This window comes from Pelophylax lessonae (genome assembly GCF_965119305.1).
Source record: "Pelophylax lessonae genome assembly, chromosome: 10".
NCBI classification, from domain to species: domain Eukaryota; kingdom Metazoa; phylum Chordata; class Amphibia; order Anura; family Ranidae; genus Pelophylax; species Pelophylax lessonae.
Genome location: NC_138777.1, coordinates 3002178 through 3019733, shown reverse-complemented (window position 1 = coordinate 3019733; position 17556 = coordinate 3002178). Strand labels below are relative to the sequence as shown.

At 43.0% G+C, this 17556-nt stretch overlaps 2 protein-coding genes across 2 annotated transcripts in view; one reads left to right on the top strand and one right to left on the bottom strand.

Annotated features, from left to right (window-relative positions):
* Positions 1-17556, bottom strand: part of PSMA1 (proteasome 20S subunit alpha 1) — a 176453-nt gene that overhangs the window by 81728 nt on the left and 77169 nt on the right. The gene's annotated exons all lie outside the window — the stretch shown is intronic.
* The window catches only part of PDE3B (phosphodiesterase 3B), a 237825-nt gene continuing 232999 nt past the window's right edge, over positions 12731-17556 (top strand). Inside the window, exon 1 of the mRNA XM_082269782.1 lies at positions 12731-13643. Coding sequence (XP_082125908.1) covers positions 12894-13643 — 750 coding nt within the window. The 5' untranslated portion in view covers positions 12731-12893. The remainder of the gene's footprint in view (positions 13644-17556) is intronic.

Here is a 17556-nt window from a genome sequence, read left to right as displayed (position 1 = left end):
CGTCGCTTTGCCCAGGAGCGGCTGCCTGCCGCAGTAAAACTGCAGCGGGCGGTCGCTAAGTGGTTAAAACATATTAAATAATCCCAAAACGTCCTTCCACCTACGAGGATGCATTTCCAGGCCAGGGGCCGGCCGGGCAGCAAGTTGTGTGCCATTGCGAAAAGATATGCGCCATCGCAATAAATTCACGTTTGCTAACATCTTTTCACGTGTTCAATCTTCTTATTTCGCTAAATTATTATTTTAAAAATTAGTGCTTATGGGGTGGGCAACTGATGATTAGAGAAAATGAATACTTAGGGTAACTCCACTTTCGTGGGGGGAAAAAAAGAGCAATTAAAGAGAAAACAATATAACGTATAGAATTGCGACACAAATCGTATTGTAATTGAATGTTATTAAAAATTACCTTTCCTTTTCAATCCGTAGCTGCTATCATTTTCTGGAAAAACAATGCAATATGGCCGCCTGGAGCTGTTCTGTACACAGAATGTATACTGACCACACCCCCAGAAACATCATTTCCTGCTTGTGTGATTGGCTCACCAATTTTCCCAGACGTCTGCACTAAGATACAAGTCAGATTTCTGGCATCCCCTGCAACAGAAATGTCATTTTTGGTGAGATCCTCCCAATAGGAACACGTCTAAAGGGATGCAGGCCCAGCAGATTTCCTCATTAGAGCCCTGCAGCTGCCACAGCTGATAGATAATTATGAAACCACTCCCATTAGACCCGCTCAGCACAGAGGAACAAACAATGATTTCTTCAGAATAACAAAAGGTAGAAATCTGCAACAAAGTTTATTACAATCCCTGCAATGTACAGAGATCACCCAGAGGGGGAGGTTTTTTTCTCAACAAAAGTGGAGTTACACTTTAATTTGACGTTCAATAGTTTACCTAGAGTCCAGCGATCCTCAAACTACGGCCCTCCAGCTGTTGCCGAACTACACATCCCATGAGGCATTGTAAGACTCTGACATTCACAGACAGGACAGGGCATGATGGGAATTGTAGTTCCTGAACAACTGGAGGGTCATAGTTTGAAGACCCCTGCATTAAAAGGTCAAAAAATAAAAAAAAGTCTGCCAGTTCTTCCTGTGACCTCTGTCTCCTAAATGTGCACCTGTGCCCCCCCCCCTTTGTCTCCTAAGTGCCCCCAAGTACGCCCCATGTCTAATACTGTGCTCTGTGAGCTCAGGGTCTCTAAGTGCCCCTCTCTGTATTTCATGTCTGAGTATACCAAGACTCCAAGTGTTCTCCTAGTATACCTCAAGCCTCCAAAACTTCTCCTGTGTACCTCAAGTCTCCAAAACTTCTCCTGTGTACCTCAAGTCTCCAAAACTTCTCCTGTATACCTCGAGCCTCCAAAAGTTCTCTTGTGTACCTCGAGTCTCCAAAACTTCTCCTGTGTACCTCAAGTCTCCAAAACTTCTCCTGTGTACCTCAAGTCTCCAAAACTTCTCCTGTGTACCTCGAGCCTCCAAAACTTCTCCTGTGTACCTCGAGTCTCCAAAAGTTCTCCTGTATACCTCGAGTCTCCAAAACTTCTCCTGTGTACCTCAAGTCTCCAAAAGTTCTCCTGTGTACCTCGAGTCTCCAAAACTTCTCCTGTGTACCTCAAGTCTCCAAAAGTTCTCCTGTATACCTCGAGCCTCCAAAAGTTCTCCTGTGTACCTCGAGTCTCCAAAAGTTCTCCTGTATACCTCAAGCCTCCAAAATTCTCCTGTGTACCTCAAGTCTCCAAAACTTCTCCTGTGTACCTCGAGCCTCCAAAACTTCTCCTGTGTACCTCGAGTCTCCAAAAGTTCTCCTGTGTACCTCAAGCCTCCAAAAGTTCTCCTGTGTACCTCGAGTCTCCAAAAGTTCTCCTGTGTACCTCAAGTCTCCAAAAGTTCTCCTGTGTACCTCGAGTCTCCAAAAGTTCTCCTGTGTACCTCAAGTCTCCAAAAGTTCTCCTGTGTACCTCGAGTCTCCAAAACTTCTCCTGTGTGCCTCGAGTCTCCAAAAGTTCTCCTGTGTGCCTCGAGTCTCCAAAAGTTCTCCTGTGTACCTCAAGTCTCCAAAAGTTCTCCTGTGTACCTCGAGTCTCCAAAACTTCTCCTGTGTACCTTGAGTCTCCAAAACTTCTCCTGTATACCTCGAGCCTCCAAAAGTTCTCCTGAGTACCTCGAGTCTCCAAAAGTTCCCCTGTGTACCTCGAGTCTCCAAAACTTCTCCTGTGTACCTCGAGCCTCCAAAAGTTCTCCTGTGTACCTCGAGCCTCCAAAAGGTCTCCTGTGTACCTCGAGTCTCCCAAGCGTGCCCCTGTAGACCTCAAGTCTCCCAAGTATGCTCCTGTGTACCTCAAGTCTCCCAAGTGTGCTCCTGTGCCCCCTATGTCTTCCAAGTGCCTCCAAGAATGCCCCATATCTACAAGTGTGCCCTATGAGCCATAGTTTGAAGACCCCTGACCTAGACCATAGCAAATATCATTGGAACCTAAAAATCAGCATTGAAGCAATTAAAAGATTGTTATTTTCCTTTTTTTTCCCTATTTAACCACTTTACCACCGGAGGATTTTGCTGTCTTCCGTCCAGGTCACTTTTTGCGATTCGGCGCTGTGCGACTTCAACTGACAATTGCGCGGTCGTGCGACGCCGTACCCAAAGGAAATTTACGTCCTTTTTTTCCCACAAACAGAGCTTTCTTTTGGTGGTATTTGATCACCTGTGCGATTTTTACTTTTTGCGCTATAAACAAAAAAATAGCGTTTATTTTGAAAAAATAACAATATTTTTAACATTTTTTTATATGAAATTCCCCCCAAAAACGATGTAAAAACCAATTTTTTTAAAAATTTTTGGCCAATTTGTTTTCTGCTACATATGTTTGGTAAAAAAAATCGCAATAAGCGTATTTTGATTGGTTTGCGCAAAAGTTATTGCGTTTACTAACTAAGGGAAAGATTTCTGTCATTTTTGGTGTTTTTTTTTTAACGCGTAATGGCGGCGATCTGCGATTTTTTTTGCGGGACTGCGACATTGCGGCGGACAGATCGGACCCTTGACTGACATTTTTGACACTTTTGGGGGGACCAGTGACATTACTGCAGTAATCAGTGCTATAAATATGCACTGTTACTGTAAAAATGACACTGGCAGGGAAGGGGTTAATTTTATTGGAGAGGGAGGGGTTAATGTATGCCTGGTGCTTACTGACGTGTAGGGGGGGAGGTGACTGTGTGAGTCATGGACAGATCGGATGTCCAGCTATGCTGAACAGTCTGATCTGTCACTCCCTGTCACTATGGAGATCCGCCCGCTGTGTTTACACACAGCGGGCGGATCTCCAGACTCGATCCCCGACGATCGGGTAAGAGCAGCGGCGATCGCCGCTGCTCCTCCCCTGGCCCGACTCCCGCTGTGAATGAAAACAGCGGGAGCGAGCCTCCGGCGGCGCGCAAGCGCCGCCCAGAAGGGGGAGTGTCCAACGACGTTAATACTACGTGACTGGACGATAACGAACCACTCTGCCGCAGTAGTATTACTGTGAGCGGTTGTAGAGTGGTTAAGGAGTTGTTTGTGTGCAGAAATAAAATGATTTTGTAGCAAAGTAGATTTATTGGAGATTGGGAGGTGTGTTAAGACATTCCACTTCTCAAATATTTTATTAAACCTCAGCAAATAACAAATTCAAAACCAATACTGCATTTTGTTTGGACAATAGGAACATTATTGTGTGCAGTCACTCTGGCAAAAAAACTTGACTGGCATTTAATGTTGCAACATTTTTCACAGCACTTTACAATATGATTAGAAGGGCCCTGCGCTAAAGAGCTTACAATCTAAAATAAACACTTCAATTGGACGCCTTACATTTCATAGTGTACAGCAGGGACAAAAATAAGGTGAGCACTAACCATGTCAAACATTTTAGGGTATAACAACAACTCTCACCACCCCACCCCCATCAAAAGTTTAAGTGCAGGATTAACCACTTCAATTCCGGGCACATTCACCCCCTTCCTGCCCAGGCCAATTTTCAGATTTTAGCGCTGTTGCATTTTGAATGACAATTGCGCGGTCATGCAACACTGTACCAAAACCAAATTTATGTAATTTTCCTCCCACAAATAGAGCTTTATTTTGGTGGTATTTGATCACAGCAAGGTTTGTTCTTTTTTGCTAAACAAATAAAAAAAGCCGGAAAAGTTTGAAAAAAAAATTGTTTTTTTGTTTAGGTTATAAAATTTTGTAAATAGATAGGTTTTTTTCCAGCACTGACAATCACCGATGAGGCTGCACTGAGAAGCACTGATGGGGAGGCACTGATGGGGTGGCACTGATGGGGTGGCACTAATATGCAGCACTGATGGGCACTGATAGATGGCATTGATAGGCGGCATTGATGAGGAGGGCACCGACAGGCTCCTTGAGAATTGATTGGCATCCCTGGTGATGGCACTGATAGGCAGAACTGATGAGGAGGGCACTGACAGGCTCCTTGAGCACTGATTGGTATCCCTGGTGATGGCACTGATGGGTACTGATAGGCGGCAATGATGGGCGGCACTGATAGGCGACAATAATGGGCGACAATGATGAGGAGGGCGCTGACAGGCCCCCTCAGCACTGATTGGCATCCCTGGTGACTGTCAGGCGCGAACTGAAGAAAGCCGATCAACGGCACTTCCAATTTACTATGTGACCATCTGTGATTTGACAAAGCTGGTCACATGGTAAAAGAGTATTATTAAAGTATAGAATAGTAGAGTATCTCTCTGGTAGAAAGTCCCATAGTATTGTTTTAGTATAGAAGTATTAGTGGAGTATTAGTATAGTCTCTCCAGTAGGAAGTCCTGTGTATAGTATAGGTGTATGGTATGGTATTTGTATAGAAGTATTAGTGGAGTATTAGTAGTAGTAAAGTAGAGTATAGTCTCTCCGGTAGGAAGTCCCGTGTATAGTATAGGAGTATGGTATGGTAGTAGTATTAATGGAGTAGAAGTGGAATATTAGTAGTGAAGTATAGAATAGACTCTCCAATAGGAAGTCCCGTGTATAGTATAGAATCGTATTAGTATAGTATTGAGGTATTAGTGGAGTATTAGTATAGTCTCTCCAGTAGGAAGTCCTGTGTATAGTATAGGAGTATAGTATAGTATTAGTATAGAAGTATTAGTGGAGTATTAGTATAGTATAGCAGAGTATCTCTCTGGACAGAAGTCCCATGTATAGTAAAGTATTAGTATAGTATGGTATTAGTATAGAAGTACTAGTATAGAAGTATTAGTGGAGTAGTACAGTAGTAGTAGTAGTAGTAGTAAAGTAGAGTAACTCCCGCTGTGTCCAGCTGGAGGTGGGGGGGGCACTCAATGTATAGTAAAGGAGTATAGTATAGAAGTATTAGCGGAGTAGTAGTATAGTCTCACTGGTAGGAAGTTCGGTGTATAGTAGAGTATTAGTATAGAAGTGTTAGTGAAGTATTGGTAGTAGTGAGGTCTCTCCGGTGGGAAGCCCCGTGCATAGTATAGGAGTTTAGTAGAGTATTAGTTTAATACAGTATAGAAGTATTACTGGAATATTAGTAAAGTATAGTATAGTAGAGTAGAGTATCTCTCCAGTAGGAAGTCCCATGTATAGTAGAATATTAGTATAGTATAGTATTTAAGTATAGTATGATAATAGTTTAAAAGTATTAACATAGTATAGTCTCTCCAAAGATTATTAGTAGTAGTGGAGTCTCTCCAGTAGGAAGCCCCATGTATAGTATAGAAGTTTAGTAGAGTATTAGTATAGAAGTATTACTGGAATATCAGTATAGTATAGTATAATATAGTATAGTATAGAAGTTTAGTAGAGTATTAGTATAGAAGTATTACTGGAATATCAGTATAGTATAGTATAATATAGTATAGTATAGAAGTTTAGTAGAGTATTAGTATAGAAGTATTACTGGAATATCAGTATAGTATAGTATAATATAGTATAGTATAGAAGTTTAGTAGAGTATTAGTATAGAAGTATTACTATAATATCAGTATAGTATAGTATAATATAGTATAGTATAGAAGTTTAGTAGAGCATTAGTATAGAAGTATTACTGGAATATCAGTATAGTATAGTAGAGTAGAGTCGAGTAGAGTCGAGTAAAGTAGAGTATCTCTCCAGTAGGAAGTCAGATGTATAGTAGAGTATTAGTATAGTATAGAAGAGTATCTCTCCAGTAGGAAGTCAGATGTATAGTAGAGTATTAGTATAGTATAGAAGTATAGTACAGTATGGTATTAGTATAAAAGTATTAACATAGTATAGTCTCTCCAAAGATTATTATTAGTAGTGGAGTCTATGCAGTAGGAAGCCCCGCGGATAGTATAGAAGTTTAGTAGAGTATTAGTATAGAAGTATTACTGGAATATCAGTAAAGTAAAGTATAGTATAGAAGAGTATCTCTCCAGTAGGAAGTCAGATGTATAGTAGAGTATTAGTATAGTATAGAAGAGTATCTCTCCAGTAGGAAGTCAGATGTATAGTAGAGTATTAGTATAGTATAGAAGAGTATCTCTCCAGTAGGAAGTCTGATGTATAGTAGAGTATTAGTATAGTATAGAAGTATAGTATAGTATGGTATAAGTATAAAAGTATTACCATAGTATAGTCTCTCCAAAGAGTATTAGTAGTAGTGGAGTCTCTCGGGTAGGAAGCCCCCGTGTATAGTATAGGAGTTGTAATCTGGGGGTAGCCCTGAAATGACCGCCAACCAGTTTGGTGAAAGCAAAACAGTTAATTTATTTTAATCGCAGCTAAACAAAAGACAGCTTACTTCAGCCAAAGTAAATAAACAGTCCAAATCCGGGTATTGGTAATAAAGCAGCAGGCTCCCCGCTAGTCTCCGGTCCCATACAGGGGTCAGGCTCCTCCTAAGTCAGGGTGTCAGGCAGACCACATGGGGGGTAGCAGCCCATGGCTCAGCTTGTCTGAGAGCTTCCACTTGTTACACAGCTAGTGAGTCTCTCTCTTCCACTCACTTCCCTGACACCGGCGCTGATCTCCCTCTGCTGCCTTTTAAGCCTCCCTCACCTGGCACTTATCCCCTCCGGGACCAAAGTACTGGTAGTCAGGGTAGTCCTCCCCAATCCCCAACTCCCCCAAGTCTTTTTGAGCCTTTGAAATCCTGGATATAAATTTACCAATCCAGAGAGTCCTGGAAGTCAGTCCTCTCCAGCCAAACTTAACCCGGGACACCTCACCCTGCATGGGTGACAACCCCTGAGTGCCACAAAAGCTCTGCAACTGTCCCCATTAAAGGGACTACAACTCAAATATCAGGGGAAGGTGCCTGCCATCCAGGACACATTCCTGGTGTGGAGCATTAGTCTAGTAGGGAAGTATTAGTGGAGTAATAGTAAAGTATAGTATAGTATAGTAGAGTATCTCTCCGGTAGTCGGAAGTCCCATGTATAGTAGAGTATTATGGCGCTTTTCCACTGCATGGAACTGAACGGTTCGGCTCGCTTTTGCGCTTTTCCACTGCATGGTACCGCATGGTACGGTGTTGGAACGGTTCGGTACGGTACGGCGGCGCTTTTCCACTACATGGAACCGAACGGTACGGGTCGCTTAAACAGTACCACCTCGGTTGTGGTTCCAAGAGGGCCGTACCGGTACCATATCCCACAATCCTTTGCATGCAGCCTTGACTGTTTGTCACTACTAGCCACTGATTGGTCAGAGAATCGTTGTTATCCCACCCACTTACTACTTTAGTGGAAAAGCAAACCGTACCGAACTGTTCCAACACCGTGCCGTGCGGTACCATGCAGTGGAAAACCAAACCGAGCTAAGCAGGGCCGAGTGGAGCCGAGTCGGTACTTGCAGTGGAAATTAGTATAGTATAGAAGTATAGTATGGTATTAATATAGAAGTATTAGTAGTAGTGTAGTATAGTGTCTCTGGTAGGAAGTCCTGTGTATAGTAGAGTATTAGCATAGAAGTATTAGTGAAGTATGAGTAGTAGTGGAGTCTCTGCGGTAGAAAGTCCCATGTATTTTTGAGTATTAGTATAGAAGTATTAGTGAAGTATTAGTGGAGTAGTAGTATAGTATAGTCTCTCTGGTAGGAGTCACATCATATTGTAGAGTATTAGTATAGTAGAGTATTAGCATAGAGGTATTAGTATAGGAGTATTAGTAGTGAAGTATAGTTTACTCTCTCCGGTAGGAAGTCCCATGTATAGTACAGAAGTATAGTATGGTATTAGTGAAGTATTAGTATGGGAGTATTAGAAGTATAGTATAGTCTGTCCGATAGCAAGTCCCATGTATAGTAGAGTATTAGTATAGTATAGAAGTATTAGTGAAGTTTTAGTAGTAGTGGAGTATTAGTGGAGTAGTAGCATAGTATAGTCTCTCCGGAATGAAGTCCCATGTATAGTAGAGTATTAGTTTAGAGGTATTAGTGAAGTATTAGTAGTAATGGAGTATAAGTGAAGTAGTAGTATAGTATAATCTCTCCGGTAGGAGGTCCCATGTATAGAATTAGTAGTGAAGTATAGCAGTATTAGTATAGTGAAGTATTAGTAGTAGTATAGTTTCTCTGGTAGGAAGTCCCGTGTATAATATAGGAGTATAGTATGTTATTACTATAGAAGTAGTAATGAAGTATAGTGAAGTATTTGTATCAGTAGAGTATTGCTCTGGTAGGAAGTTCCACGGCGTCCAGCAGGAGGGGGATGGGGGGGGGGAGTCGGAGGGCGCTCCGTGTATAGTATAGGAGTATAGAATGGTAGTAGTAAAGAAGTAGTAGTGAAGTATAGTATGGTATTAGCATAGAAGTATTAGTATAATGAAGTATTATTAGTAGTATAGAAGTATTATTAGTAGTATAGTCTCTCCGGTAAGAAGTCCTATGTATAGTATAGGAGTATACTATGGTATTAGAATTGAAGTATAGTTTTAGTATAGAAGTATCAGTAGAGTATCGCTCTGGTAGAAAGTCCGTGTATAAAAGAATATTAGTATAGTAGAGTATTAGTATAGTAAAGTATTAGTAGTATAGTATATTAGTATTATAATAAAGTCTCTCTGGTAGGAAGTCCTGCAGCCTCCAGCAGGAGGGGGGGGGGGGCGCATCATGTATAGTATAGGAGTATGTATGGTAGTAGTATAGAAGTAGTAGTGAAGTATAGTATGGTATTAGTAAAGAAATGTTAGTGGAGTATTAGTATAGTGAAGAATTAGTAACAGTATAGAAGTATTACTATTAGTATAGTCTCTCTGGTAGGAAGTCCCGTGTATAGTATAAAAGTATAGCATGGAAGTATTAGTATAGAAGTGTTAGTGAAGTATTAATAGTAGTATATAAGTATTAGTAGTACCATATAGTCTCTCTGGTAGAAAGTCCCATCTATAGTAGGGTATTAGTATAGTATAGTGAAGTATTAGTAGTACAGTATAGTCTCTCTGGTTGGAAGTTCCGTGTATAGTGGAGTATTAGTATAGTATAGAAGTATTAGTGGTATAGTATAGGCTCTCCAGTAGGAAGTCCCGCGGCATCAAGCAGGAGGGGGAGGAGGAGGGCGCCCCATGCATAGTATAGGAGTAAAGTATGGTATTAGTATAGAAGTATTAGTGGAGTATTAGTATATTGAAGTATTAGTAGTACAGTATAGTCTCTCTGGTAGGAAGTCCCATGTATAATACAGTATTAGTATAGTATAGTGAAGTATTAGTTGTATAGTATAGTCTCTCCGGTAAGAAACCCTGTGTATAGTAGGGTATTAGTAGAGTGAAGTATTAGTAGTATAGTCTCCCTGGAAGGAAGTCCCGTGTATAGTAGAGTATTAGTATAGTAGACTAATAGTATAGTAGAGTATTAGAATAGTATAGAAGTATTAGTAGTATAGTATAGTCTCTCCGGTAGGAAGTCCCGTGTAAGGTAGAGTATTAGTATAGTGAACTATTAGTATTAGTGGAGTCTCTCTGGTAGAAAGTCCCATATATAGTAGAGTATTAGTATAGTATACAAGTATTAGTAGTATAGTATAGTCTCTCTGGTAGGAAGTCCTGTATCGTCCAGCAGAAGGGGAGGGGGGGAGGAGGGTGCAAAGTATGGTATTAGTATAGCGTTAGTAGTGAAATATAGTATGGTATTAGTATAGGGTTAGTAGTGAAATATAGTATGGTATTAGTATAGAAGTATTAGTGGAGCATTAGTATAGTTAAGTTTCAGTAGTATTGTATAGTCTCTCCGGTAGGAAGCCCTGTGTATAGTAGAGTATTAGTATAGTATAGTTAAGTGTTAGTATCAGTAGAGTATCTCTCTGGTAGGAAGCCCCAAGTATAGTAGAGTATTAGTATAGTATAGTGTAGTATTAGTATCTGTAGAGTATTTCTCCGGTAGGAGATCACGTGTATAGTAGATTATTAGTATAGTAGAGTAATAGTATAGTAGAGTATTAGAATAGTATAGAATTATTAGTAGTAAAGAATAGAATAGTATGGATATAGTCTCTCCGGTAGGAAGTCCCGTGCATAGTAGAGTATTAGTAAAGTGAACTATTAGTAGTAGTTGAGTCTCTCTGGTAGGAAGTCCCATATATAGTAGAGTATTAGTATAGTATAGAAGTATTAGTAGTATAGTATAGTCTTTCTGGTAGGAAGTCCCGCATTGTCAGGCAGGAGGGGGAGGGGGGTGAGGAGGAGGGCACCCTATGTATAGTATAGGAGTAAAGTATGGTATTAGTATAGGGTTAGTAGTGAAGTATAGTATGGTATTAGTATAGAAGTATTAGTGGAGCATTAGTACAGTGAAGTTTCAGTAGTATTGTATAGTCTCTCCGGTAGGAAGTCCCATGTATAACAGAGTATTAATATAGTATAGTGAAGTATTAGTAGTATAGTAGAGTCTCTCCAGTAGGAAGCCCTGTGTATAGTAGAGAATTAGTATAGTATAGTGAAGTATTAGTATCAGTAGAGTATTTCTGTGGTAGGAAGCCCCATGTATAATAGAGTATTAGTATAGTAGAGTGAAGTATTAGTATCAGTAGAGTATTTCTCCGGTCGGAAGCGACGTGTATAGTAGAGTATTATTATAGTATAGAAGAGTATTAGTATAGGGAAGTATTAGTATCAGTAGAGTTTCTCTCTGGTAGGAATTCCTGTGTGTAGTGGAGTATTAGTATAGTATAGTGACATATTAATAGTATAGTGACGTATTAGTAGTATAGTAAAGTATTAGTATAGTGAAGTTTTAGTAGTATAGTAGTATTAGTATCAATAGAGTATTAGTATAGTATAGTAAAGTATCAGTAGTATAGGGAAGTAATAGTATAGTAGAAAATTAGTATAGTAGAGTATTAGTATCATTAAAGTATCTCTCCGTTAGGAAGTCCTGTGTATAGTAGAGCTTTAGTATAGTGAAGTATTAGTATAGAAAATTATTAGTATAGTAGGGTATTATTCTAGTAGAGTATTAATATAGTGAAGAATTAGTATCAGTAGAGTATCTCTCTGGTAGGAAGTCCCGTGTATAGTAGAGTATTAGTATAGTGAAGTACTAGTAGTATAGTAGCATTAGTATCAGTTGAGTATCTCTCAGGTAGGACGTCACGTGTATAGTAGAGTATTGGTAGTATAGTAGGGTATTAGTATAGTATTACTAGAGTATCTGTCCGGTAGAAAGTTCCATATATAGTAGAGTATTAGTAGTATAGAAAGGTATTATTATAGTAAAGTATTAGTATCAGTAGAGTATCTCTCTGGTAGGAAGTCCCATGTGTAGTAGAGTATTAGTATAATGAAGTATTGGTAGTATAGTAGCATTAGTATTAGTTGAGTATCTCTTGGGTAGGAAGTCAGTGTATAGTAGAGTATTAGTATAGAAGTAGTAGTGAAGTATAGTAAGGTATTATTATAGTAAAGTATTAGTACCAGTTGGGTATCTCTCCGATAGGAAGTCCCATGTCTGGTAGAGTATTAGTACAGTAAAGTATTATTAGTACAGTGAAGTATTAGTATCAGTAGAGTATCTCTCTGGTAGGAATTCCCATGTGTAGTAGAATATTAGTATAGAAGTAATAGTGAAGTATAGGAAGGTATTAGTAGTATAGTGAAGTATTAGTGGTATAGTAGCATTAGTATTAGTTGAGTATCTCTCCGGTAGGAAGTCCCGTGTATAGTAGATTATTAGTATAGAAGTAATAGTGAAGTATAGGAAGGTATTAGTAGTATAGTGAAGTATTAGTACAGTAAAGTATTATTAGTACAGTGAAGTATTAGTATCAGTAGAGTATCTCTCTGGTAGGAATTCCCATGTGTAGTAGAATATTAGTATAGAAGTAATAGTGAAGTATAGTAAGGTATTAGTAGTATAGTGAAGTATTAGTGGTATAGTAGCATTAGTATTAGTTGAGTATCTCTCCGGTAGGAAGTCCCGTGTATAGTAGAATATTAGTATAGAAGTAATAGTGAAGTATAGGAAGGTATTAGTAGTATAGTGAAGTATCAGTTGAATATCTCTCCGGTAGGAAGTCCCGCGGCGTCCAGCAGGAGTTCGGTGAAGTTCGGTGCAGGTAGGGGTGTTGTAGATCGGTGTAGTTCGGTGTAAGTTGGGGGGGGGGAGGGGGAGGAGGGCGCCCCGGCACGGCATCGGTCGGTGTAGTTCGGTGCAGGTCGGTGGTGTAAGTTGGGGGGGGAGGGGGAGGAGGGCGCCCCGGCACGCCATCGGTCGTCCAGCAGGGGGCGCCAGGCAGTCGTCGGCCGCCTCTCGCGCAGTGGGGCGCAGACAGCGGAGGGGATCCGGGAGGAGTCGGTCGCAGAGAGTGGAGAGGAGTCGGTCGCAGACAGTGGCGGGGATTCGGTCGCACGATGCTGGGCGGCAGGACGATATGAAGCACCGGGCGGCGGCAGTATGAAGCCCGCGGACTCCCCCCCGGACGGGTTCCGGAACGGCTATGTCAGGAGCTCGGTGACCCCTCTGAAGCCGGACCCGCCCGGGGGCCGCTGGTGGCCCGCATGGCCCGGGGGCCGGTGGTGGTGGGGGGCGTGGGGGGCCGGGGGAGCCGCGTTGGCCGCCGCCTGTTGGCAGAGCTCAGGTTGGGCGCAGAGTTTGGCGCAGGCCCTCAGTCCTCTCTTCAGTCTGGGTTGCGCCTTCTTCTTCCTGACCTGTTACCTGTGCCGGGCCCTGCGGGGCCCCGGGGGGGCGGTGTGGCTCCTGGCTCTGCCGGTGTGCTGTCAGTGCGGGGATGTGCTGCTGCCGGGGGCCGGGGAGGTGGTGCGGCTCCTGGCGGTGCTGCTGTGTGTGGGGGTGCTGACTCTGTGGCAGGCGCTCCGGTTGGGGCAAAGTGTTTTGGTTCTCCTCTTCTCCAGCCTGGTGTGGCTCATCTCCCTCACCAGCCTCAGCTGGGTGCCCCATGCCCTCAGAGCCCTGGGAGGCTGCCTGGTGGGGCTGGCTGGTTCCCTGCTGGCCCTTTGCTTCTGCCATGGCTTCCAGATCCGGGAGAACCCACCAAAGAGCGGACCCCTGCTGGAGGACAAGGTGCCCGTCATCAGACCCCGGAGGAGGTCCAGCTGTGTGTCCTTGGGGGAGACCTCCAGTACCTACTATGGAAGCGGCAAGATGAACCGGAGACCCTCTCTGCCATGCATCTCCCGAGAACAGGTAGGTCCACCTTTTCCTTCATGGGGGTTTGAGGGACTACAAGTCACAATGTTTTCTACAATGCTCAGGGATGGTGGGACTAGGCTCACCGAGGAACTACAAGTCTCAGGGTGCCACCTACGGGAACTTGGTCTAAGTTTAGAAGTGGGGTCCCACTATGGACCTTCTGGGTAGAAGTCTTACTTTAACATTGGTACAAGTTGGAGAAATGTCCAACATGGTTTCTGCTCCCTGACAGGGCACTAGGAGAACTTAATGTGAGTTTGAAGGACTACAAGTCCCAGCTTACAATCTGTTTCCTGACTGACCACAAGGAGAACTTAGTCCAAGTTGAGTAGAACTTTGATGAACATCAAGTCCCAGCATATCCTCTGCTTCCTTGACAGGACACTAGGAGAACTTTTGCAAGTTTGAGGAGGTGTGCCATACAATGCTCGGAGATGGTGTGACTAGGCTCACCGAGGAACTACAAGTCTCAGGGTACCACCTATGAGAACTTGGTCTAAGTTTAGATGTACGGTCCCATTATGGACCAGTTGACCTCTTGGGTAGAAGTCTTGCTTTAACATTGGTACAGGTTTGAGAAATGTCCGGCGTGGTCTCTGCTCCCTGACCGGACCCTAGGAGGACTTGTTTGAGGGACTACAATTCCCAGCCTGCAGTCTGTTCCCTGACTGACCACAAGAGGAACTTTAGTGCTATTTGAGAAGTTTGAGAAACTACAAGTCCCAGCCTATCCTCTGCTTCCTGACCAGCCACAAGAAGAGCTTAGTCCAAGTTGAGTAGAAGTTTCAAGTCTCAGCCTGGCATCTGAACCCTGACAGGGCACTAGGTGAACTTGGTGCAAGTTTGGGGGACTACAAGTCCCAGCCTCTCCTCTGCTTTCTGACAGGGCACTAGGTGAACTTGGTGCAAGTTTGGCGGACTACAAGTCCCAGCCTCTCCTCTACTTTTCTGACAGGGCACTAGGAGAGCTTGGTCTGCATTGAGTAGATGTTTGATGAACATCAAGTCCCAGCCTGGCCTCTGCACCCAGAGAAGGCGCTAGGAGAATTTAGTTTGAGAAACTACAAGTCCAAGCGTCCCGTCTGCTTCCTGACAGGGTACTAGGAGAACTTAGTGTGAGTTTGAGGGACTACAAGTCACAGTGTGCCGTAGAAAGTGTGAAAATGGTATGACTGGGCTCACAGAGGAACTACAAGTCTTAGGGTACCAGCTACAGTAACTTGCTCTAAGTTTAAAAGTACGGTCGGACCCTCTAACCTCTTGGGTAGAAGTTTTGCTTTAACATTGGTACAGGTTTGAGAAATGTCTGGCCTGGTCTCTGCTCCCAGACAGGGCACTAGAAGAACTTAGTGTGAGTTTGGTAAAAGCTCAAGAACCAAAAGTCCCAGTCTCTCCTCTGTTTCCTGATAGGGCACTAGGAGAACTTTTGTGCAAGTTTGAAGGACTACAAGTCACAGTGTGCCGTAGAATGCTTGGAGATGTCTCAGGGTACCAGCTACGGGAACTTGGTCTAAGTTTTGAAGTACGGTCCCAGTATGGACCCTCTGACTTCTTGAGTAGAAGTCTTGCTTTAACATTGGTACAGGTTTGAGTTTGGTAGAAGGTTGAGGGACTACAAGTCCCAGCCTGCTGTCTGTTCCCTGACCAGACACAAGAAGAACTTGGTCTATGTTGAGTAGAAGTTTGATGAACTTTATGTCCCAGCCTTCTGCTTCCTGACAGGGCACTAGGAGAACTTAGTGCAAGCTTGAGGGACTACAAGTCACATTGTGCCTTAGAATGCTCAGAGATGGTGTGACTGGGCTTCCCGAGGAACTAAAAGTCTCAGGGTACCAGCTACAGGTACATGGCCTGAATTTACAAGTATGGACCCTCTGACCTCTTGGGTAGAAGTAAGTTTGAGAAATTCCCAGCATGGTTTCTACTGCCTGACAGGGCACTAGGAGAACTTAGTGCGAGTTTGGTAGAAGTTTGAGGTACTACAAGTCCCAGCCTGGCCTCTGCACCCTGACAGGGCACTAGGATAACTTAGTGTAAGTTTAGGGGACTACAAGTCCCAGCGTGGCCCCCTCATGCTTAGAGGCACTAGGAGAATTTAGTGCAAGTTTGGTAGAAGTTTGAGGGACTACAATTCTCAGCCTAGCCTCTGCACCCTGACAGGGCATTAGGAGAACTTAGTGTACGTTTGGGGGACTAAAAGTCCCAGCATGGCCCCCTTTTGCTGACAGGGCACTAGGAGAACTTAGTGCACATTTGGTAGAAATTTGAGGGACTACAAGTCCCAGCCTGGCCTCTGCTCCTTGACAGTTACCAGAAGAAATGAGCACGTTTTGGTAGAAGTTTACGGGACTGCATGCCCTCCACTCCTTGACAGGACACTAGGAGAACTTGGTGCGAGTTTGATTGACTACAAGTCCCAGCATGGCCCCTTTGACCTATAGTGTAGCAAGCCATGTACTTCTGGCACTAGAAGTCTCAGCATGACCTAGTGTAGAAAGTTGAGGGTTATTTTGATTTTGGGTAATTTTTTGGGCGATAAAAGTGACAGCTTGCCCTTCTACTTAGGCTGGGGAATGCTCAGAGGTAGTTTAGGTATGTCGTTTGTGGAACTACCGGACCCAGCATGCCCCCTATACCCTGACAGGTCACTTTGCAACTTGGTGCATGTTTACTGGAATTACATAGAAGTGTGAGGAACTGCAAGTCTCAGCATAGCCCCTCTGAACATAGGAAGCTGAGTCTTCTCTGACTCCGGTAGATGTTTGCTGCACTACAAATACCAGTGTGTGTAATGCTTATAGGTAGTCTGACTTTGGAGAACTACATTTTCCAGCATACCTTATGCTTTCTGACATGACAATCTCAGATTTGGCATATGTTAGAATTTTGAGGCACTACAAGCAGCAGCATGTCCTTCCATCCAATACCAGAGAGTGCTCAGAGCTGGTGCAACTATTTTACTTGGAGAACTACAGTTTCCAGCATGCCTTCTGCCTTAGTCTGTCTTGTTAGGTCATAGGTTGAGGAACCACAAGCATCAGCATGGCCACCTGTTTTTTTTTTTCCAGCACAGTGTGTTCAGTTTGTCTAACTTTTATTGTCAGTTTGAGAAACTAGAAGTCCCAGCATGCCCTTTGCTGTCTGACAGAACACCATGGGACTTGGTGCAAGCGTAGTCAAAGATTGAGGGACTACAAGTCCCAGGTCCCTCTAGTGTTCAATGCTGGGTCTTATTCTTGCATTGTTACAAGTGTGAGGCACTACAAGTCCCAGCATGTCAATGGCTGCTGCTGTTTTGAATCACGTTAGTGGTTGTAAGATTTTTGAGGCACTACAAGTCTCAGCATGTTCATGTTTAGTTGGGAGGAAAATGCCGGGTAGTTTCTTTTTAAAAAGCTGTTGGAAGGACCACAACTCCCAGCATGCCTTCTGTTCTAGAACTGGAAGAAGTAGAAGTGTCCTCTTTGTTGTAAATTTGGTACATATTTGATGCACTGCAAGTCCCAGCATTGCATTTGTTTTCCATTGGGCCGCTTTGACGCTTGATTTTGATTGGGCAGTTGGAGAACTTCGAGTTTGGTAATTGTTGTACCTTTTGCAGTGAGTTTGAGGAACCAGAAGTCCCAGAATTCTGATTCCCAACATAATTCTGAGTTTCTTTGAATCACTAATAGTCCCTGCATGCCTGCTACCCTCAGGGGCCTTGATACAAGCTTCTTAGATCTCTGAGGAACTACAAGTCCCAGCATTGCCCTTTATTTCCTCGCACAGGCAATGTTGGGAGTTGGTGCAGTTTTTGTTTTTCCAGTATGTTGGTAATCCGAGGCACTACAAGTCCCAGCGCAGTGAGATAAACTCTAGTGGGGAATGCTGAAACTTTCTGTAACATTGTTGCATATTTGGGACA